This window comes from Hemibagrus wyckioides, linkage group LG20 (assembly GCF_019097595.1).
Source record: "Hemibagrus wyckioides isolate EC202008001 linkage group LG20, SWU_Hwy_1.0, whole genome shotgun sequence".
In the NCBI taxonomy this organism is placed as follows: Eukaryota; Metazoa; Chordata; class Actinopteri; order Siluriformes; family Bagridae; genus Hemibagrus; species Hemibagrus wyckioides.
Window position 1 is genome coordinate 17,901,434 of NC_080729.1, and position 23,906 is coordinate 17,925,339.

The following is a 23,906-nucleotide window of genomic DNA, read 5'->3' on the forward strand; positions in this document are numbered from 1 at the left end:
GCGAGGCGCCGGCTGTCGGGTTCTGGCTCCAGGTGCACTGTTACCTGCACAGAGGAGCAGACAGCCAGATATTACACCTCCCTTAGGTCTCTCTCTCTCTCTCTCTCACACACACACACACACACACACACAGAGATACCATTCAAGCTATTGTTTCCATGACACTGTTCTTATAGATAACATGGTGTGTGTGTGTTTGAAAAGCAGATTAATAATTCACTGCTTTTTCACAGCACCAGAAGCGGAATGTCTCACTTTAAAGGAGCGGTTTGTCATTTTTTAGATATGATCGGAAAATAATCAACCGGAATTTTTTCCTTTTTCCACACACGGATAAAACTACATAAAAAAAAAAAAAAAAAAAAGATCCTTGATGAGATTTCCTCTTACCTGTCTAAACAGCGTCATTGTTAGTTTGAAACAGTTAACTTGTGCTTCATGCTGGTATTTTTTTTTTTTTAAAGCGTCCGTAATTGATTTCACACACCAGCTGAAATATATCCGGATTTTTCCTTTGAACATGTTTCTCCTTACTCAAAGCATTACTCAAGCAGAAATAACACCAGTATTTTTTTTTTTTTATGTTTAAAGCCGGCCGCTTTGTATTCAGGAGGAAAAGGGTATCCCGGGTCGCTCGAGCGTCTCAGCAGTCTCCGGGTTGCGTGTCAGTGGTGTAATGATCTGCTCGTTAGTGCTACTGAAGTGAACCATGCAGTGAACTCTTACTGTGACTGCAGTGTAGGGAAGATGCTTCGGGCAGGAAAAACCCTGAGGCCTGGCACATCTGAAGGAACTCCCGGGGCACGGAGGCAAACCTCGACCTGTAGGACACAGAAGACACAGAGGAGGTGGAGACAAGAAAGAAGAAAAGAGCGAGTGGGTGTGTGTGAGAATTGAAAATAATAATAATAAGCAGGAGATGATTTGTTTTCTATCTTTCACATATGATACATTGCACAGTTTGGTTCAGATGATTCGTTCTCCATTGATACGAATCGATTCGTTTTTAGCTTTCTCATATGACACAAACATTTTGATTCAGATGATTCGTTCTGCACTGAAATGTTTTGATCCGATTTGTTTTCTCTTTCACATATGACACATTGAACAGTTTGATTCAGATGATTCGTTCTGCATTGATATGATTCGATTCGTTCTGCAGGAGATGATTCTTTTTCTATCCATCACATATGATACATTAAAACAGTTTGGTTCATATGATTCGTTCTGCAGTGATATGATTCGATTCATTCTACAGGAGATGATTTGTTTTCTATCTTTCACATATGACACATCGAACAGTTTGATTCAGATGATTCGTTCTGCATTGATGATTTGTTTTCTTTTTTTTTCTTTTTACATATGATACATTAAACAGTTTGATTCAGATGATTTGTTCTGTACTGATATGATTTGATTCGTTTTGCAGGAGATGATTCGGTTTCTATCTTTCACATGAGATACATTAAACAGTTTGATTCAGATGATTCATTCTGCAGCGATATGATTCGATTCAGTACTGATTCAATATGATTCAGCTGGGTCCATGGAGAAGTCATGAGGACAGACAGATGAAGACGTGCGGACGCTCACGTGCATTGATAAATGATCGGTTACAACCTTTTGTATCCAATTCAAACCAAAATTTCTCAATTTCTATAGGGTCAAATCCTATGGTACGTGTGGTCCGCCTTTTCTTCAGTTCCCCACTTTAGTTCCTACCAGCAGTTTTAAGTATGGAAATATATCTGTGGCTTCATGTTGTTATATACGACAAATACTGCCTGAAAGGTAACAAGAGGTGCTCCTGGTGTGTATACGTAGCTTGCTTTGCTAACCAGTTAAATGATGTGAAGTAGGAAGACAAACAACAAGCAAACTATTTTCAGTTAAACTAGTCAGCTTTAGGTGATGCAGTATATATAGCTAAGCCAATGAGAATGACAATAGTTGCTATACACCCACAAGCGAACGCTGCTAGTATAAACGCAGGGTTACACAGTAATGATTATAAATGGTGCCATGAGGTAATAGCGTAGCTCGCTGCCAGTCTCTGCTTTCCCTCAGGACTAATCAGCTCTTGAGCGAAAGACGTACTCGAAAGGCGAGAGGAAGATAAATCCCCACCCCACACACACACACAGCCTGCTGACCTAAATATTCCAACCTGTACAAAGCAGCGCATCCTCACAGCGCACACACACGGACTCATCCTCTCTCATCTACACGACACAAAGCAGACTTTCTCCGAGCCTGCCTACAATGCTTCTGACGAATTTAAAAAAAAAAACAACAAAGCGTAATCATTGTCCCTCCTGCACAGTCCATATCAGCGCTGGAGATTTACAGAGTTATCTGGGACGAGCTGCGTGCTGTTAGCGCTGTCCTATAAACAGAGGGAGCAGATTTCTTCTGGAGATTTACGCTTCGTTTTTTTCTCTGTCTTTCATCAGCTGGGGCGGTTTATGGAAATGTTTATGCTTCTTTAGAACCGTGTGCACAGCATATATACATTTAAGACACTGGTGTATGTGAGGGAAATAAACACTACCTCGCTATTTCCACGAATTTGGAACCGTAGCACGCCGTAGTGCAGTACAGATGCAGAGAAACCTAAAGCGTACATTCAGGACTCATTAGGGAGCGGAAAGAGTCGTACTAATAGTACACAATCTATCCTAAATAATAAAATAATTAGTACAGTTAGTCTTTAAGAACAAGCAAAATACACTATGTTGCCAAAAGTTTTGGGACACCCCTCCAAATCATTGCGTTTCAGGGGTTGGGCTCGGACTCTTAGTTCCAGTGAAAGGAACTCTTAATGCTTCAGCTTCATACAAAGACATTTGGGACAATTTCATGCTTTGTGGGAACAGTTTGGGGATGACCCCTTCCTGTTCCAACATGACTGCACACCAGTGACCAAAGCAAGGTCCATAAAGACATGCATGAGTGAGTTTGGTGTGGAGGAACTTGACTGGCCTGCACAGAGTCCTGACCTCAACCCCATAGAACACCTTTGGGATGAATTAGAGTGGAGACTGCGAGCCAGACCTTCTCGTCGAACATCAGTGCCTGACCTCACAAATGCGCTTCTAGAGGAATGGTCAAAAATTCCCATAAACACACTCCTAAACCTTGTGGAAAGCCTTCCCAGAAGAGTTGAAGCTGTTATAGATGCAAAGAGGCAGGGCAACTCCATATTACATTCATGTGCATGTAAAGACAGACGTCCCAAAACTTTTGGCAATATAGTGTACATCTGTTAAAATCACTTTCCCTTTTTCCCAGCAGTTGCAGATGAGCGAATATTAAAACTAAGCAGCAGGCAGATCCCTAGTTGCCCTAGCTGGAGAATCCCCTCCAGATTTACCAGTAACTCTACTTTTCCCCCATAAAAGGTAGCATCTTGCGACGTTGGCGTTTAAGCACTAAACTGAGCCATGTTTGTTTTACAAAGTAATAACAATGTGGGCGTGTCCATTACATGACCAAACAAGAGGGATGCAAATACAGCCAAGGACTCCAGACCTGGGCTTTTTTTTCCCCCCTCATCCGATCAATCAGGAACAAATCTGTTATTAAAAATGGAAATAATACAGAAGAGCTGCGACTCACTGACGGTCAGTGGACGGCTTCTTAAAGACAGAAGCAAACAAGGGTCCAGCTTTCAACGTGATGCTACCACCACCATGCTTCACTTTATATACAGATATGTGTATATAGTGCATAAAGAATAGGGGTGTAACAGAAAACCTGGTTTAAACTGGAAAAATGAGGTTGTGTTGATTTAAGTTAAATTCCCTTTACATTACTGCACAGTGAAATCCTTTCTTCACAAATCCCATCCTTGGAGGTTGTGGTCAGAGCACAGTGTCAGCCATCATACAGCGCCCCTGGAGCAGGGTGAATTAGGGCCTTGCTCAAAGGACCCAGAGCCTTAACCACTTGAGCTACCACCACCCATTTCAAAGTTGCATTATATTCCTGACCGTATATCTAAGCATGTGATGGAAGGGTCCAGAGCTTACCGTGATGCTTCCACAGCCATATATTATATTATATATATATATATATATATATATATATATATATATATATATATACACACACACACATATGTGAATACATGAATTCTTCTTCTTGCTCTCTAATAAAGAGAAAATTTTGTCAAATGAACGCCTACAGGACTTCCTTAGAGAGCTTTGAGAGTTTGGGGAGCACAATAACTGAAGCGTAAACCAGAAATCACATCCTTAAACTAATGACGCTGATATTTTTAATACTAGTATTAGCAAATTCTCAATATCCTCATCACAATCATGGTCGAATAATCGATGTCTTATAAATCTAAATCTAGTGTAATGCCTGAGGTTTATACCCCTGATTTGGATAAAGGAAAAGAGGTAAGACTCACCTGAGCATTCTCTCCAGCTCTCTGTGCTCACCCTCGGCCCGACTCAGTAATCCGAAAACGTCCTGCTGGAAACTTCCTGCGCTCTGTTCCTTACACAGCTACGGACAAAAACGAGGGGAAGAAAGGAGACACTGCTTTTTAAGACATGGATTCAATCAAAATATATAAAATATATTGTTTGCTGCACCAGGCCACTCCCCTAAACACCCCCCACCACCACCACCCCCAGGAGAAGCAAACTGCAGTTATATATTTTATAACATAAGGGAATTGGCATCCTGTCTTTGCTTCAACATGGAAAGATGAAGAAAAAGGAGCTATAATATGATTTACACATATTAGAAGTGCTTAAAAGGGGGGGGGGTAATACCTTCAAAAGAAAATCCTGCAGTTCACGATGACTTTTGGTCACAGCCGTCGACGACGAGTCGGACCATTTCACCTGGAATGCGAGGGACAGGGTTAGACTTTCAGACATGTTATTGGAAGCAGGGGTTAGTATTAATGAGCTATTTCGGACGTGAGCTATTTCGTTCCCTCGTTACACATCATTTCTGTCTCTGTGCCATTTCCGTCCACGTCGTACGGGAGACAGCGGCAGGATGAAACCGAATAATAAATCTGAGTTTTCCGCCGCTGACTCATAACTTTTATATGCCTCGATGTGTCAGAAACGGCGTGGATGACATCAGCCAGAAGGTTTCCAAGCTGCTGTGCTCCTAAAAATAGGTCATTACATAATTTTCACCAGAACATTCGCTAGTCGGCTCGTTTTACATTTTAATGCGTACAGAGGAGGTTCTAGAAACTTTTACAGCCCTGTTCCAGTGTTCAAATCACTGCCGTTTACTCGGCGTATAAAGTCCTACTATTCAAATATTAAACACAGTGCTGCGCAGTCATTATTTATTTAATGCGGTAATAAGAGGTTTTCTTATTCCGTGACTTTGCTCCTGTATGAGATTGGGAACGTTTATATCCTTATAGCACTTTTCCTAGTTCTGTTAAAAGTGGAGTCGGCTTTCAGTTGAGGTTATGACGCCACTGGAATACATTCTTCTAGAACTTCTAGAGGATAAAATCAGACTTTCTCTTCAAATAAATAAACTTCTTGTGACAAGATTTTAGAATGCTGTGAGATAATTATCTGATGTTATGTTGTTGTTTTCTTCATTATTTCTAGTTCCACTTGTAACGGAAACAATAGATTTATATTAATGTGATTGGTCTAATACTTTAAAAATTCCTGATAAAAAAAAAATATATAAAAAAAATAGAGGCTTGTAAGGTGAACTACGTTGGCCAAGAAATGCAAAAGACAAAAACAAATCCGGAAACAAAATGACAAATCAGAGATAATCAAGATATACAAGAAGTAGGAAATTGTGTATCTAACTTTATTTCTTGTACGTGTTGACATCTCGTATGTCTTGAGTGACAGATGTCTCGTCCAATCAGAGGGAAGAATTCCATTCGCAAACTATACCTACCTTTTCTGGTTTGTCTGAATTGCCTGTGTGTTTTTGGATCTGTTATTTTGTTTTCTAAATTTGTCATTTTGTGTTTTTTAATTTGTTATTTTGTTTTTTATATTTGTTATTTTGTTTTCTAAATTTGTTTTTTTTTTTATTTTTAATTTTGTTTTTTTTTTAATTTGTTATTTTGTTTTTTAAATTTATTATTTTGTTTTCAGTTTTCTAAATTTGTTATTTTGTTTTTAAAATGTATTATTTTGTTTTCATTTTTATTTTGTTTTCTTTTCAACAATATTTTTTATTGATTTAAACAGGGAAATGACATACACAGTAGATATGTGGTGTGCTTTTCAAGGCACACTTGCATTATCTTACTTATAAACCCCTAACACCTTTATGACCCCACCCAACTTTATTTTGTTTTCTAAATTTGTTATTTTGTTTTCTAATTTTCTTTTTCTAAATTTGTTATTTTGTTTTCTAAATTTGTTATTTTGTTTTTTTAATTTGTTATTTTGTTTTCGGTTTTATTTTGTTTTCTAAATTTGTTATTTTGTTTTCTAAGTTTTTGTTTTGTTTTCAGCTTTGTTATTTTGTTTTCTAAATTTGTTTTTTTCTAAATTTGTTATTTAATGTCCAGATTTGCCATTGTGTTTTTTGATTTGTTATTTTGTTTTGCAAATTTTCTTCTACTTCTCGGCCACCGTAGTGAACACTCCATATAAACAGATGTTCTAAAAAACACTAGCATTTTCTGAAACATTTTTAAAGTGACCTTTATTGTTGTGAAACATCTGCAAACCACACTAGATCATGCTAACGCTTACGTTGTAGCAGCACTAGCTACTATTTTACTTTACCAGCCAAATAATACAGAAAACGGCACCATGGCAAACAAAACATGTCCTTAATCCGCTTGTTATTAGTCTTAAATTGTGCGGATCCATTAATGCCACATTAATAGGGATATAAATTAATGACAGTTGATCGGTCAGAATCTGTTGACCAATTAGCTTAGAGAATTCAACAACGATCCTGTATAAAAGTGTATAAAAACTGTATAAAATTACTTGTAACCTCAGAACCTAAATATAGTAGAAATAAATCTTCTAACACAAACTATACACACGGCATTGATATGACACATGCTTTCTGTAACGAGACCTTGATTCACTCTACATTTAGAACAAGGCAAACAGCTAAAAGTGGGCCGTTCGAGGGACTAGAAAAAAATCCCAAAGGCATTTCTAAACTAGATTAGATCACACTAGATTAGGTGTGCGCACGGAAAATATTTACATGCAAGGATGACGGAGAGGCTGCGATTGAACTCCTGAGCTCATTCTTGTACAGTGTGAGTCATGGCGGAAAATTCCTGCGTATCCCAAAGGCACTCGCTAGAGGTCAGAGGATGAAAGTTTAGTTCGGTTCAGTTCAGGACGCGGTACGTAAGTAATAAAATTCTCAAAGTAAGGGGGGGGGGGTAAATCGCAGACATTTGCATAAAACAAAAACAAAACAAAATAAGAGGTATAAGTGGTATGCCTGTGACATTTTTTGGCAGGCGCAGCCACAGCCAGAGTCGATAAGAGGATGGATGTAATTATAGCAATTCATCATTCCCTAGACGCCAACAAGCGGGTGTTGAAGGGTTTATCTGCAGCGCCGAACTGCCTTTCAACACCGAACAGACCCCGAGCATGAAGTAAACACCGAGCTGTTTTTACTGGCTTCCTTTCCTTGCTGGCAGACTGTTTGTAAAGTCTGCGCAAATCAATTCGAGTCAATAGTGATGTCTTAATAGCGGGTTAGCACGTAGTAAAGGTTCGGTGGCTAGCATGGAGCAGGCCCCGGGAATGAAACCTCCAGTGGCAGTGATGTATGACGAGCTCTGCTTGAAATGCAGGGAAGGCTGAGAGCGAGAGGAAATCATTTCCTGCTCTTTCGAAAAGCTGGCGCGAGCCGGGATTCCTCATCCTAACGTCTTCCTCTCCACCACTCCACAAACCCGCCACCTACACCCCACTACCACCTCAAAATCCTCTAGAGATAAAACGGGAAACAAAGGATTAGATCAAGAATCTCTTACACACCGAGCCAGCAGGCGCGAAGTGAAGGGGTCAGCCCGTGATTTTGGCTGCTTTTCAAAACACACACACACACACACACACACACACACAAACACCACATACACAGTGTGCAGACTGACGACAGAAAGCCGGTGGAAACCGGGATTATGTAATAGCGAGCCGTGCGATTGGATTACGCTGGAATTTGAACTGCCATTAAACACCCGTCAGCCCCTTGCACTGCCCTTTAGCAAGAAATCGAGCCAATAAAACAGACGCATTTGATTCATCTGAAGATTTTTGTTTGGTTTCCATGGGAATCTAGGATCTAACACGCACAAGAAACACAAAAAAAAATGTGTTGTTATTTAGCATGAAAGGAGTCTCAAGTGTTACCAGTTTCCCTAACAGTAAATGTAAACGATTATATTACGACACGTCAGGACGTGGCATTCTTGGAAACTTTAAAAGTTGAACAAATCCACTGTGTAGCTGAACATGCTAGCGTTACAGGAGCGGCCATCTTAGTGCAGTTTGGGATCGTTTTTCCCTCCGGGTCTCCGCCTACTTTACTTTCAAAAGAGGAACGTACCAAAAAGCTTGAATATGATGATAATAAATTAAACGAATTGAGCATGATTATTTTATAGATCAAAACTCAAGACAAAACAAACTAATAAATTAAACAGCCACAAAATACACGACAGTATACTGTAAGTGTCTTTTTCCCCTCCTTAGCTTTAAAGTAATAATAAAGTAGATAAAGTAATAATCCACGATCAACATTCTCCGTCAGGAGGAAAAATGCTGCTCTGATGACGGGCGAACGAACACGGCTAACAGAAACAGATGCAGGTTTATTACTGGTGGAGATCACAAACAGATTTTACTACTCAGGCCTAACTGCTTCTGCTCAGCCTGAGCTAAAGAAAGATGGATGAATTGGCAAGAACACACTCCCCCATGCCACATACAGGCAAGCAGATGGTACGGCCCGCCAAGCTCCAGCTCCCTCTCTCATATGCTGCCTATATATATTTGTGTGTGTGTGTGTGTGTGTGTGTGTGTATCTCTCCCTCCTGTACATGCTAAACTTTAGGTACTTAGGCCCACTAAAATCAGTCATTTCAATTCTAAGCATGACTTTGCATACAAACCTGTAAATGAAAACGTTAGCTAGCTACATGAAGTGGCAAGATATTTATTTAATTCTATACTAATTGTAAAAGTGTGTAAATACCATGCAAGCTTGTTTAGCTAGTTATACTTCGAGCAAATTTATCTACTTTCCTTGTCGGGACACCGTGTTGTATTGCGAGCCAGCTAGCTTTTAATTCTAAAGCTAACTAATGTAGCTCAATGACAGCCACTTTCCGTGAGGTAAATTTAGAAATTGACTTTGGTGTAAACAATATCTAGAATTATGTTAGTGATTTCAGCTAATTTGTTTTAGCTTTGTTGTTTTAGCTATTTTGTAGGATGGTAGGAGCCTGGTAGGAGGGATTGGTTTAATAATTGCTGGAAAAATATTGTCCTATTAGTGAATTCCCACTCGCACCACCGAGCAAGGACATAAAAAAAACCCCAGCAAAAATCCCCCGAGATCCACCGAGCTCCCTCAATCCCCGAGTGAATAAATCTCATTTTGCTCACAGCGGGAACTGCACCGATTTGCTGCCACACTCGATCGCCACTCGGTGAACTCGTAACGACACGCTGCAGCGTCCGAGAACACTTCCACTGCGACTCTCCATCAGCTCGCGCCCAAGCCAAAAGAGGCGGGTGAAAGGCTAGTCACGTCCTCGCAAGTGTCCTCAATATGTCTCGCCCACGCCTCCAGGCTCTGAAGAACTACTACAAGATGGATGCGCTCCTCCCTTTTGGAGCCAGAAGAAAAGTCGGAGGGATGCTCTTTTGAGCAGAGCCAAGGGCTGCATTTTTTAGAGGACAACAAATCAAAACCTACTGCTTTGATAGAAATACTCCAGCCTTTATACGCCGGCCTGAATGCTTCACGCATTTTCAGAGTGACATATGGAACGGTTTTTTGGACAGTCTAATAAGTTCTGTTGACACGAAAATGACTGTAAATTAGACAGGATTTGCTCATTTATGGTCTGATAATGACAGTCATTAAACCTTATCTGGGAGAAAAATGCTTTTAATGACTAAATTTTATTTATTAGCACCTTGTTTTCTAGTCAGTGGTAATAACACGTGCGCCCTGCTGACACGCAAATGCCAGCAGTGATGTCTTTATCCCACAAATGAGGTGGTATTAAGGATAGAGATGCGATTTTTTAAAATTGTGATGTCTTAAAGCTTTTCGGTGCAACTCGGAGTTGGGGAAAGAGGAGGAAATACAACAAATCAGGAGATAAATAAACAGAACTTCTCGAAACTCGAATGTTACGATCCCCTCTGCATCGCCCTTCACCCAATCATCAGTATCTGAGTTTCACAATCATCCTGACACATGAAGAAAACTGAAGATTTGCATTAAGCACCAATTTTCACCTTGAGGTTCTACGATTTTTTTTTTTTTTAACCTTGAATCACGTTTCTGCACAAACGTGCCGTTACGACTTCCGGCTCTGGACGGCACAATGAGTCGAACTTTGGGAGGACCTGAAAGGCTGAATACTGTTTTGCATGGTAAGGAAGCTCCTTTGTGTTAGTTAAAAAACACTCGCTGCTTTAGAATGACCTTTCCCAAGGCCCTTAAAGAAGTCCATCAGTAGACTTGAAAGATTAAAAAGGTGCTAATAATTTTAATCACTGCTTTTATTTTATTCCTGAGTGGCTTTCCGAACACATCCTAACATCATATTTATGGATATATTTTTAATCAATCAATCACAAAGTGCTTTTCTATGCCTCTCCAACTCTCTTTTATTTTGTCTGAACTGAGGCCGCCCAACTACTCATAAATATTCATTAGCAGACTTCCCTGCTCATTAATATTCATTAGCTAACTTGTGTAAGTTCTGAAATGCAGCTGTTGCTTCTCAACTTCGCCTGTGGACGGATTTGATTCAAAATACAAGCAAAAATATCCTTCTCTTGGGCAATGACGAATCCGAGACTTAAGCGTAAAACCATCCTCAGAATAAAAATGAGCAGTTTGTGTTCTGTTAGCGATTTGCTGAAGCCTTAGCATCTTAGCTGTGGCTGGTTTGACCACCTTTAAGTGAAAAAGTGAAACTTTTGGTTCCTTTGCCATTTAGTTAGGTTTATTTAAAACCTGTTTTCACTTTCTTACTGTGACGTACGCTAGATAAAAGGCTTGCGGTTTTGAAAGGAAGAGTTTTTGGCTGAACTGAACTGAGGTTTTTCCCGAAAAAATTCTAAAAATGCAGGAAAACCCTCTATAAATAGCCGTGCTGTGTTACAGCACTTCTATTTCCACCCCATGTGACGCAATTCAGAAAACACTGAATAATTAGCACGAGGCAAAACCAGTGTCTAGGAGAAAAGCGAGCAGTCGACACTAAACTGGATTCAGATAGAGCAAACTACAGAGAATTAAATACTTAATAAACGGCTGCCTACATAGTCAGACATCACACGTTTACTGTGAAAAACAAAAACTTTCTTTCCAATAATCTCTAGGAATCCTATCTGCTCAATCAGTCAGGGCCTAGCAGGATACACGTTTGTGTATGTGTGTATATGTGTGTGTTTTCAGGGAAGGGAGGTCTTCCTGGCTAAACTTAGTCACTTTTTCCTCCCACAGAACCACAGCCGTGTGACCCTGCAACAATTACTGAGACAACAGAGAAGCCAAAATAAGTCCTTAAAGGACCTTTTACTTTCTAACGCTCTCCTCCACCAGGCCAGAGAGAGAGAGAGAGAGCGAGAGAGAGAGCGAGAGAGAGAGAGGGAGGGAGGGAGGGAGAGAGAGAGAGAGAGAGAGAGGGAGGGAGGGAGGGAGAGAGAGAGAGAGAGAGAGGGAGGGAGGGAGGGAGAGAGACACGGAGAGAGCGAGAGGGAGAGACAGAGGGAGGGAGAGGGAGAGGGAGAGAGAGAGAGAGAGAGAGAGAGTGAGCAGTATGGTGCTGAGCCATCCACTCTCTCAGTTCAGACCAGAGGGACCATCCATTCTGTCAACAACCGGATGTTTACTGCTAAGTGTCCCTCTGAGCACAAAAAAAGATAAGCTATGGCGACTTCGCTATGGCATTCATCCAACGCACAGGTCGTGTCATTTTCTGGGTTCATGCATAATACAAATGGGACAGGGAAGCTCAAGTATGACATGAACATCATCTGCCAAGCAAATGGGACATGTTAGGAGGGTGAGGAAGCCTTTACATGCTAAAAATATCCGATGAGGTTAAGGCTGAGGCTGACAAGTGTAAAAACACGTATTTACCAGGTATTAAGGCACCTACGGGCTCTTCGTTTGGCCAAACCGAACAACAGATTCGCACAAGACTCCACAACATGCAAATTTCACAAAGAACTCAACAAAATGACAACTAAATGGTGAAAAACCGCCTCATAAGGTTGCCAAATCCTCCACTACTGCAGCTAAGCCAATGCAGTGCATCAGCCTCCACAGACACACACACTGATTCTTCCTCCTTTTAATGACTGCCATTACATTTGTTCTACATAAGTAGCTAGCATTTTTTTTTTGTTTAAATTCATGAATTTGTCCTAGAACTCTCTTACTTTTAAGGAATTAATCTGAAATGCTGGAGTTTGCACTGAACTATCTGATTTGTTTTCACACTGATGTGTGAATTTACTAAAAAAATCATTCATATCCAGCTTCGTCACAATCGGACATCGTGAAACAAAAGCAAATGACACGTCTCTGTGGTAAAAATCACGAATACAACTGAGAAATATGAACAACAAGCATTAGCTAGCTAATGTCTGAGGTAAACAATTTAGCTACCTATCATTCAGCCATGATATCTCTCACAGATACAAAAAGCCTCACAAACAACACAAAACTATCAGGAATTTGAAGGTTTTCCTCAGATTTGTTGGTAAATTAATTCGGAATGATTCTGCAGGAGTAAAACGACACTATAAACACATCAACTAGCATAAACTCCTCCTGTTCTGACAGCTCCCTCTGCTTTTACTGCTTGAAATAAAATTATATTTCTAGATCCTAATCTAGATCTTAATCTGCATTTAAATGGTTTATTCTATGGTTTAGCTTTAGTCTACACATATTTCCTAATGTTTTTGGCCAAATAGCTTGTGTCTCCGTTTTTGTCTGGAGCTAGCTAGCTAAAAAGGATATAGAAATCTACACAGATTTTTTCTTCACCAAAATCTGCCATTTTAACAAGGAAGTCAGAGCTTCAACTTCTTATTTCCACTATAAATACCAGCAACAAACACGACTGTAGAATTACAGCTGAAAATAAATCTCGATTTATTGAGAATAAAATATTATTGATGGCATTTTATGACATTTGCTTTGTTTTTGAAAGAAAAAGGGTCTTAGATTTTCAAGGTTTATGGGCTACAAGCTGCTTGCTCAGCACAAAACGCAAACGCACAGTGTAATGCTGATCGTCTATGGCTGCATAGAATTATTGGCTTCTTTACATGCAAATATACACTATATTGCCAAATGTTTTGGGACGTCTGTCTTTACATGCACATGAATGTAATGTGGAGTTGTCCCTTTTTTGGGAAGGCTTTCCACAATGTTTATGGGAATTTTTGAGAAGGTCTGGCTCGCAGTCTCCACTCTAATTCATCCCAAAGGTGTTCTATCAAGTTGAGGTCAGGACTCCTGTCAAGAATGTCAGTCAAGTTCCTCCACACCAAACTCTCTCATCCATGTCTTTATGGACCTTGCTTTGTGCACTGGTGTGCAGTCATGTTGGAACAGGAAGGGGTCATCCCCAAACTGTTCCCACAAAGCATGAAATTGTCCAAAATGTCTTGGTATGAAGCTGAAGCATTAAGAGATCCTTTCACTGGAACTAATGGGTCAAGCCCAACACCTGAACTCAATGATTTGGAGGGGTGTCCCAAAACTTTTGGCAATATAGTGTATTTAAATAATTAGATTTAAAGTAAAAAAATTTAAGTAAACCGTGTGAACCTCATTTAAACATAGCAACAAGATTTAGGTCCTTAAAGCTGGGTAATCCATGGAAGCTCTCGTCTGTCGTGGCATTTTGAGTCAGCATAACTGTTCCTAGAATCTCTCTCTCTCTCACACACACACACACACACACACACACACACACACACACACACACACTTCCAGTGGCTGACAGCTTGCTGTGGATGAAATTTTGCAGACCTACCTCGAAGCTGTATTCTCTGCTGTCTCCTGCCAGGGAGATCTCCTTCAGTTTGATTTTCTCGATGTGCACCACTGTAACATGAAAGAAAAGCGTCTCAGAGGCAGAGATCTGCTGCTGCGTGACTCAGAACTTGGAAACGTTATCTCAACCCAGTTCCGAGGAACGCATGATGGACAGTACCTTGGCTCGGAGGCATGCTGCTGAGGTGCTGGATCGGACATGACGACCATGTTCTGCTCCCCTCAGGGTGTGGACAGAGCTCGTCCGGCCGGGAAAACTGACTCTGCTGAAGAGAAAGACAGTATGCTGAAAAGACTAACATTTACAATAAATTAATAAACCCCAATTTACCCATTTATATATTTACAAATATAATCTTTTAGCATTTTTCTTTCAAACTATACAGGACTGGAATCATGCAAACCCTTTCAAATATTTTTACACTTTATTCCCTATTAAGCCTTCACTCACTTTCAGTCCCTTGATAAAAACAAAAAACAATTTGTTCTGGAAACATCACCAACAATCACTGGCTGGTTTGATTAACTGGCCAAGACACACAGAGGCTAACATCCAGGGGCACTTCCTCTCATTGGCCTCAGTGGTTTATCCACCATGTCACGGCAAATCGGACCTGACAGCCACATCAGCTAAAGGTCAGAGTGAAGGACAGGACATCCACAACGTCATTCTGAACTCCGGGCATGTGAAGTGCACTCGTAAGGGAATGTGATACGGACGTTTGAGCACTTGAATGGACTGCAGTTAAGACTAATCCAACATGGATATGGATCTAATCCAATTTATATAGCATGTAAGGAGCGGACCAAACACGACGCCAACTCAAGGTTGTTTATTTCCCAATAACATTATGTTTTATTCCACAGCAACATTGTGGATTAATTAAAGAAATGCATCAAATCATCCATTTTTATCTCAGTCAGCTGTTCCTTCACCTGCCTAACATGATCTCTTGTGTACATGCTGCAAATAATAAAATAAACACAGATTTCCTAATACATCTGGTAAATCTGAAAAATACTTTTAAGCATAAGGTCACAGGTTTAGCTTTGAGACTCGGTTCATGAGGACAATGACGGAAAAGTTGAAGATTTTTTCCAACTGATTAGCAAAGAGATTAGGTGATGGGAAGGGGCTAATTGATTTAATAAAATGCAGAGTGTTAGTTAAATTTGGCTATTTTTATTCCCTTTCATAAAACGATTTTCAGTTGATTGAATTCCAGTGTTGGTTGAACGTGGGAGGGTGAAGGACTAGCTCGAGGCTCGTTTTCTGTCAGTCCTGGAATTTGTTACGAACTTTAACAGCTGAAACATCACCGAGGAATTTAGGAAGCCATAAGAAATCTGCAGAATCCTTATATAAAAGCAACTAAATGTCCCATGTGCGAACGTACAAATACCAGGGCCTGTAACGGTAATATAATACCCGACCCCATAATACAGCTATTCAGCCGAGTTCCTCTGATCAAAAGCATGCGGAGAATAGAAGCCGTCACAGGCAGGACATTGCCGCTTAGACTAAACGCCAACATCGGGCGGTCTTCGCAAGCTCTTAGTCTGATTTAAAAAGAAAACAAAACCAATAGGTCAAACACAAGCCTATTAAACGTGGCGCTCTTCAGCAACACAAGAAGTAGTTCATACAATCTGATTAGGACACACAGGCTTAAATCTGCTGACCTGCATTTCCTTTTCTAAACTCGGGTGAGTCGTATTCACCAAGCCAACCAATAGGAAGCCTCAGGGCTTATCAGGACCACACCCAGTGATCGAGAGGCTTGAACGCACGCAAGCTGAGCAGCTGTCAGTCATGTGAAACTCTTCAGTCAGTCATCTGATAGCGGAGTCATCAAACGTGAACAAAAGCAGACACTAGGAAGAGATCAGGAGAGGAAACGAGCCGTAGCCGTTTGTAGGTGTAAACAAACCAACATGGCAAAATAAACGACTATCGTCGGTCGTATTTGCATTCAGTGAGAGCACTACGGTTACTACATGCTGTCTAATTTGGCAAGTCAAATCAATTTGCATGGCCAGAATTGGAATTCTTCCTGAGGAGATTTTCCTAAGCAAATGTTTCCAAAAATCAACAACAAAACATTGTTCAATTCTTGAATTAAAAAAGTTTTTTTAATGAATTTACAAGGAATTAACCTAATTCACAGACTGACCTCATTAAACGTAAATGAGTGTATAAAAACGTTAAAACTTACAAATGTTGGCAATTTTCTGATGAATGTAAGGTCACAGGTTAAGATTTAAGATTCGGTTCATGGCGACAATCATGACGATGACGAAAAGTTTCAGAAGACGGTCACTTTTCCAATCTATTATTATTATTATTATTATTATTATTATTATTATTATTATTACTATTATTTTTAGAGAAGAGAACAGAATTTTATTGGAAATTAAAACTCTGGAATTCAGGACCTCTGCTTCCATCAGGTTTTATTCCTTAAACATTTAACCTGGAAAAAACATTAAGGGTCCAGCTTGTGGAAATACTGATTATAATATCAATCATTAATCTTGATATGATCTCATCACCCAGCGCTGATATCACATAACCCTAATATGCTTTAAGTTCATTTCTATCCACTCTATGGTCTTGTGTTGACAGATTAGAGCCTACAGAAGAAAAAGCAAGTTTTGGCTGTCTAAACCAACCCAGTCCTCGTTTCTTAAACAGGTTTTCCTAAAAATCCTGACTCCTCGAACCAAAGCATGGAGCCTGAATGTAGGGCTTTTTTTTTTTTTTAGATCAATGTAGTGAAAACAGCATGGCGATGCATTTCGCTGGTGTTTTCCTACACTCATGCTCTTATTTTAACTTGCCGAAGGACCTGCTAATGAGCTGATGAGTCAAGTCAGGTGTGTTAGAGCAGTAAAAAGCCTAAAATAGGTAGCGCAGGGTGACACCGAGAGCACGACCGACTGGGGAAAGTGGGAAATACTTCATTATGGTCCACAGCTGCCTGAATCTGGAGCTTGATCAATCTTACCTATATGACTGGCTGCATGAGGTGCAGTTTTGCAACTGGTCAGTAAGGTAACAAAATAGTTTAGTACATTAGCTAAATGTTAAAGCAGCATCATTGAATCATCATCATTTTGTCTGGTTTGTTTCATGATGCATATTTTGAGTGATGAAAAAGTTACCACACAGGAAAGCATGTATTAACGCTAATAACGATATTCTCAGAAAAGCAAACCGCGAGCATCATGATGTCAAGGTTATATCGTTCTACCTCTACAACATACAGCTGTAATCTCTGATGAGTGGCGCTACCATGTAACAAGGAAGCAAAAATTCAGGTTTCCCTTCAGATTATCTTGACGCTGCAGTAAGCCCCACCCACTCTCTGATGTTTATAGGTATGATGAGCACCGCCTTTAAACTAAACGACTCGCATATACATGATATTTCACGTTTGAATTTGTACACAAAACTCCAAGTTGACTCTTTCATCAAAACGTTTCCTGCATTACCGACTGCCTGCTGATATGGCGATGCAGCAGCACTTTAGTCCTTCAGTCAGTCTAGATCTCTTATCTCCTCGTCTCATCAATATGTTACACTTAACAGAAGCTTCCTGAGCTTATCTTTTCACGCCAGTACCGCCATCAACGCTATCACCCTCGACATCTCGTATAGCTGCAATGCATTCTGGGACACTGGGAACGCTTGCACCAACATCTTTACTGTGTCATTAATATGATGCTGAATGGTGATGTAGGAACATACCGTCCCCCTGTGATGTCAGAGAGGCACAAGCGCATGTTCTCAAGGGGATACCGAGAATACAAGACCAACCAAGAGCCTGGCACAAGAACCACTAAAGGCATCAGGGGTAGCTCAGTGTAAACATGTGTAAACTGTTTCAGGATGGACTTTTCCTTTAATGTTACTATACGAGTTACCAGGGTTTGAGCTGCGCAGGCGCAGTGGCTCAGGTTCCTCTCCTCCAATAACGCGTCCACCCGCTCCAGCTGCGCCCGCACGTCCTCCCTCTGGTGGAAAGTAAACGCCGGGTGCAGCGAGGCCATGGCGAAGAGCAACGCCAGCTGCTCCAGTGGAGCCGGTCCCAATTCCGGTTCCGGTAAATTCAACCCGACCCCGCAGCAGTTCCTCGAGTGCAGCAGGTCGATCCGGCTCAGCGTGCTGTAAAGAATCGCCGCGCACTCCCGGTTCTTAGATCCGAGCAGGGAGAGGCAGACGAGCAGGCGCGAGAGCACGACCGGGTCGGTGACGTCGGTGAGGAGTCGTAGGTCGGCGGGGTTGTTGGCACGAACCTCGACGTCGCGCAGGATGTGGAAGTCCTTGCGCGCCAGGTCCTCGAGACACGAGCCCAGGAATCGCAGCTCGAGCGGCTGGCACATGTGGAGCAGACCGCACATGAACTCCACGCGTTTGGCCGGGCTGAGCCGCAAGCCGAACCACTCGAACACCGCCTCCTTGTCGAGCTGCCTGGGAGCGCGCGCCGGTCCGCGGCCCGCCTCGTCGTCCAGAGCGGGGTTAAAAGGGAGGAAGCGGCGCTCGCCGTTGTTATTTTCCCGTCGCTCGCCTTCGGCCGCGTCGTTGTCTCCCTCCGCCGCTGGCAGCCTCATCTTCAGCATTATCAACTACCGTTGAGCGTGCATCGGTAACGGAGATCGCCTTGCGACTGATTTTTATACATTCGCTACGGAATCGTACACGAATTGACCCGGGATTCTGTTCTTTTCGTTTCTTTTTTTTTTTTGGACCTACCGTGACTAGCTAGTTTAGTGTGGTCAGTTTGCCAGATTACTCGCTCGCCGAGCCTCTATGTCAATCAAATCATAACTCCGCCCCCTCGTCTATCCTTCAGCAACCACTGGGTCCTAAAATCTGATCATACTGACTCAGACCTTTTTTCCCCCCCATCCTTATGGACGTAACACAATTTACTCAATCACATAACAAGCCTGATGTTGCTAGGCAACAAGGAAGCGTGGACTGTTGAGCTAGCTAAACACTGGCAATGAAAACAAGAATGCTAATACTATAAATGAATAAAAAATAAATAAATACTATGGTGGCATAAAGATGTGAAACTCTACGCAGTTAAAACAACACAAAACTGTCATGACACAAAACCAAACACAACAGAATTGTTTCCCTACACTGATTAAAGAAAGTGGACATCGCATTTCTACCTATGTAAACAAATATATAAACTTAGCCCAACCTATGTCTATGACTAAAAAATGCTTTTCATAAAGCTTATTTTATTCTTTTATAAAGTATCTGTGATCATGCCAAAAGAAGGAAACACTGACGTTTCCTTAAATGACTAAATAATGGCTTGGTAGAACTAAACCTACACTGTAATTACACTTGGCATAAGGGCTAACACAAATATTATATCATATGCTATATTCATATTTTAATTTTTTATGGTAACTGACTGCGTGACCTGTTTTTTACATGAAGTAAAACGTAGAATGATGTGGTGTAAGAGCAGCTACAGGGTGGCAAGAGTCATAAATCATTGAATTCAGGGGCTGGGCTCGGCCTCTTAGTTCCAGTGAAAGGAACTCTTAATGCTCCAGCTTCATACCAAGACATTTTGGACAATTTCATGCTCCCAACTTTGTGGGAACAGTTTGGGGATGACCCCTTCCTGTTCCAAAATGACTGCACACAAGGTCCACAAAGACATGGATGAGTGAGTTTGGTGTGGAGGAACTTGACTGGACTGCACAGAGTCCTGAACTCAGCACCATAGAACACCTTTTGTATGAATTAGAGCAAAGATTTCAATCCAGGCCAAAAACGGGACGTCTGCCTTTACATGCACGTGAATGTAATATGGAGTTGGCCCACCCTTTGCAGCTATAACAACTTTAACTCTTCTGGGAAGGCTTTCCACAAGGTTTAGGAGTGTGTTTATGGGAATTTTTGACCATTCCTCTAGAAGCGCATTTGTGAGGTCAGGCACTGATGCTGGAGGAGAAGGTCTGGCTCACAGTCTCCACTCTAATTCTTCCCAGAGGTGTTGTCGGGAGCATGAAATTGCATTAAGAGTTCATTTCACTGGAACTAAGGGGCCGAGCCCAACCCCTGAAAAACAACACCTGATTTCAATAATTTGGAGAAGTGTCCCAAAACCTTTGCCAACAGTGTATTAATCCCCCGGAACGTTAGGATGCACTAACGTGAATGGATTTAATAACAAATAGAAAGCGGAAAGTCATGTATAAACAGACCAAACAAAGCTGCACAAACAAATCTTTTAACTTTTAATTTAAAAAACATAAAATTACATAAAACATAAAAAGGTATAAAGTATTAATGTTAATTACTACCCCGGAACGTTTTGATAGCATCGAAAGTTGCAACCCGGAATATTATACGTGGGCGTCCAGAGAGCTGCAGCAATGGCTGCACAAACTAACCATTTAACATTTACTGGGAAGAGTGAGCCAGTAGAGGTGGACATTGGGACAGAGACTGTTATAAAAGCTGAAAAGTTCGATAATAGCCTATCGTCATGTGAAGAACCCACCGCTAGCAATGCTGTCATTATCGACTGGGGTATGGTGTTACGTGATGGAGAGAATACTGAGAGATCCTGTGGCTCTCCGTCACGTGGTGACAAAGTTACGGATTTGTCCAGCATTGACCAGTCACCTGTCCAGCCCATACTGCAGAATTTTCCAGTTTCGGTTATAGCAGGGAAGCCGCGCAGGTTCACGGCTCATTGGTACAGCAAGTACGGGGCATGGCTGGAGTACAGCGCGGAGAAAGACGCGATTTTCTGCAAAGCATGCAGGCATTTCGGGAACAATCTGATCGCCGATAAGTTCACTCGAGGCTTCAGAAACTGGAAACGCACCCATCAGGCGTGCTCAAAACACGAGTCAAGCAAAGCTCACAACACGGCTTTGGGTAAATACACGAACTACAAACAGTGCCAGCAGTCCAGCAGTGTGACTCTAATGAATCGACTCGGGAGTCACCAAACCGTGACTCCTGGCTTGATCCAAAACACCCGAGATCACATCAAAGTCATACTGGACATCGTCATGTTTTGTGTAAGGCAACACATCACACCGTCCAAGCACAAAGAACATGACCTGGGCAACTTCCACGAGCTCTTTCAGCTCTTGTGTAAATATGACCCGAGAATTAAAAGTCGATTTGATGCCATTCCTAAGAATAAGAATATAGCCGGACAGGATATACAGAACGACCTCATCGATGCCGCGGCCTCTCTGCTGCTCCGACAAATAAAGCAGGAGTTACACAACACTAAGAAGACCTATTATGCCATTTTGGCTGAGAAGTGCTCAGACCGGTCCGAGCGCCAGCTTGTTGCAGTGTATCTCAGATATTTATACAGGGGATCTATCAGAGAAAGAGTCGTCGGTTTCGTGGAGACCGGCGATGCATCAGCTGAAGGGATCGCTTTGAAATTCTTGCAGATCTTGGAACCTTTTGAGCTGGATCCTGGGTTATGTGTCGGTTTGGGGTTTGACGGGGCCTCCGTCATGTCTGGCGTGCAAAGCATCCTGAAGCGCACCTTTACCTGTGCGCTGTACGTGCACTGCCATTCACATTGTCTGAACTCGGTGCTTTGCAACGCCTCGAAAGGATGTCCGGACTTCGGAACCTTTTTCGAAGCCATCAATGCGCTGTGTTTGTTCTTGACACACGGACAGGCTAGGTTTATTGAGATCCAGAAAGAGATGCATCCAGAACGTCCACCTGTCGAGGTCGCCCTTGGTGCTTGTACGCACCACCATCATCAGCATGTGACTGATATATTTAGTTTGTTCGATGTTGTCTTGGAAATCTTGGCTGAATTCGCCGAACGTAGAGGGCAGGCCGGACTTGAGGCGCAGTCCCTGCTTCAGCAAGTTCAAACCAAGAAATTTACATTTCTCTTAGTGGCGTCTTGCAAATTATTCGAGGTGTCCGACTTCGCCAGCAAGAGCCTGCAAAGCGAGACACCCTCACTGACCGAATGCATCTGTTCAATCGAATGCCTGAAGCAAAATCTTGGCGATTTGCGCCACAGTGGGTTTGAACAAATTTTGGCAGCGTCCAATGAGCTAACGGACAAAAACGAGATCGAAAAGTGGGACGTTTCATTTTCTAGGAAACGAAAACTCCAAAGTCGAGACGATTCGATCCTAGCTTCATCCTTAGGTAAATCCAGAAGGGTGACTTGTACTGAAGACCTGCGTGTTCTCTGGTATCAGATTCTGGACCTCCAGATAAATGAACTGGACAGCAGGTTTCACAGAGACTCCTACTGCCTTATGAAAGCAGCAGCTCCCCTACACACGGACGAAAGCAACCTGGCAGAAAAGATTTGTCCTGTCGTCAAATCCTACAACGTTGAAGTCTCTGATGCTGAGTTGCTCGCTTTTGCACAAATTTTACAGCAATCATCATCAGGACAGTGTCTTTCACTTATAGAAGTTTTCGACACATGCGGTGAGGAAAACTTTCCAAACTTGTGCCTCTTAATCCAAATTCTGCTGACTTTACCAATCGCAGCTTGCACAGAGGAACGAATTTGTTCGAGCGTAAATAAAATCAGAACTGCGAGTCGGAGTACAATGCTGACAGCACAGCTGAATCCTCTGAGCCTCCTGTCCTTCGAAAAAGACTTGACAGACTCTTTGGACTATGATGAGATCATAGATATATTTTATTTTATAAAGTTTATAAAGCCTTTTATAGCACAGGGCGGTAAAGTGGAACCTGTGAACCAGCCCTTGTTTACGTGGAAGCCGATGATTCCTGTGTGATTTGATTTGAACTCGCAGGTTATTTGATTTGAACCACATGCTTAAACTCACCCATATGGTCACTGCCCCCACCCCAACTTCATTCATCACTCAATTAATATCTGCTCCCACAAACTGCTTTAGACAAACTGAGCACTTCAATGACCTGAGAAAGTGACCAATGGGTGTCGTCAAGCTGTGTTTTCTTAATAAAGTGGCAGTTTTGTGTAAGTCTGCTTCATTGTGCTTGTTTTTGTGGTGCATTTTTAATATTTTCTGTCAACACTAGTGTTTATCTGAGCAGTGGGTGGGGCTAAAGGTCGATCAGAATGGTATAATGATGAAATTATCTTTATCGAAAAAAATAATTTCAACTTGCGTTATAAAAAATTATACCTCATACATTTAACATTTTATGTCATTACCTTGTGTTTATCTGAGCAGTGGGCGGGGCTAAAGGGTGGTCAGAATGGCATCATGGAGACAAAATGATCTTTAATGATAAATAATTTCATTTCAAAACTAAAAGAAAATTGTACTAATGTGTTTAGCCATAGGAAGAGGTATAAAAAGCTGGACCATTGGACTAATCCATAAATTTTGGCACCTCTGATGTACATTAATTAAGGATTTATAATATTTTTTTCATTCATTTTTATTATTATTTTTTTTAATTTTTTTTGAACATTTGTCAGTTTCACACATCCATTTTAACCCATAATTTAACTTTAATCCATGTCCCATTTACACTATATTGCCAAAAGTTTTGGGACCCCCCTCCAAATCATTGAATCCAGGTGTTGTTTTTCAGGGGTTGGGCTCGGCCCCTTAGTTCCAGTGAAAGGAACTCTTAATGCTTCAGCTTCATA

General features: G+C 41.5%; 2 protein-coding genes across 6 annotated transcripts in view; one reads left to right on the forward strand and one right to left on the reverse strand.

The window, feature by feature from the left end:
• zcchc2 (zinc finger, CCHC domain containing 2) overlaps positions 1 to 19,096 on the reverse strand; it is a 29,077-nt gene extending 9,981 nt beyond the window's left edge. For 3 of the 5 annotated variants that reach the window (XR_009207459.1, XM_058418147.1, XM_058418149.1), the window contains exons 1-7: positions 18,196 to 19,095; positions 14,429 to 14,534; positions 14,249 to 14,319; positions 4,788 to 4,859; positions 4,418 to 4,515; positions 727 to 821; positions 1 to 44 (exon numbers count right to left, since the gene is read on the reverse strand). The exon at positions 1 to 44 is cut by the window's left edge and continues 40 nt beyond it. Coding sequence is in view for 4 of the 5 variants with exons in the window: in XM_058418147.1 (XP_058274130.1) it covers positions 1 to 44; positions 727 to 821; positions 4,418 to 4,515; positions 4,788 to 4,859; positions 14,249 to 14,319; positions 14,429 to 14,534; positions 18,196 to 18,891 (1,182 nt within the window). In the remaining variant the exon portion in view is untranslated. Of the gene's footprint in view, positions 45 to 726; positions 822 to 4,417; positions 4,516 to 4,787; positions 4,860 to 14,248; positions 14,320 to 14,428; positions 14,535 to 18,195 lie in introns of all 5 variants that reach the window. The other 2 variants (XM_058418148.1, XM_058418150.1) reach the window with 2 other exon arrangements.
• Positions 19,097 to 20,676: 1,580 nt separating this feature from the next.
• Positions 20,677 to 23,906, forward strand: part of si:ch211-106n13.3 (vWFA and Collagen domain-containing protein) — a 37,997-nt gene continuing 34,767 nt past the window's right edge. The window contains exon 1 of the mRNA XM_058418313.1: positions 20,677 to 22,741. Coding sequence (XP_058274296.1) covers positions 20,677 to 22,741 — 2,065 coding nt within the window. The remainder of the gene's footprint in view (positions 22,742 to 23,906) is intronic.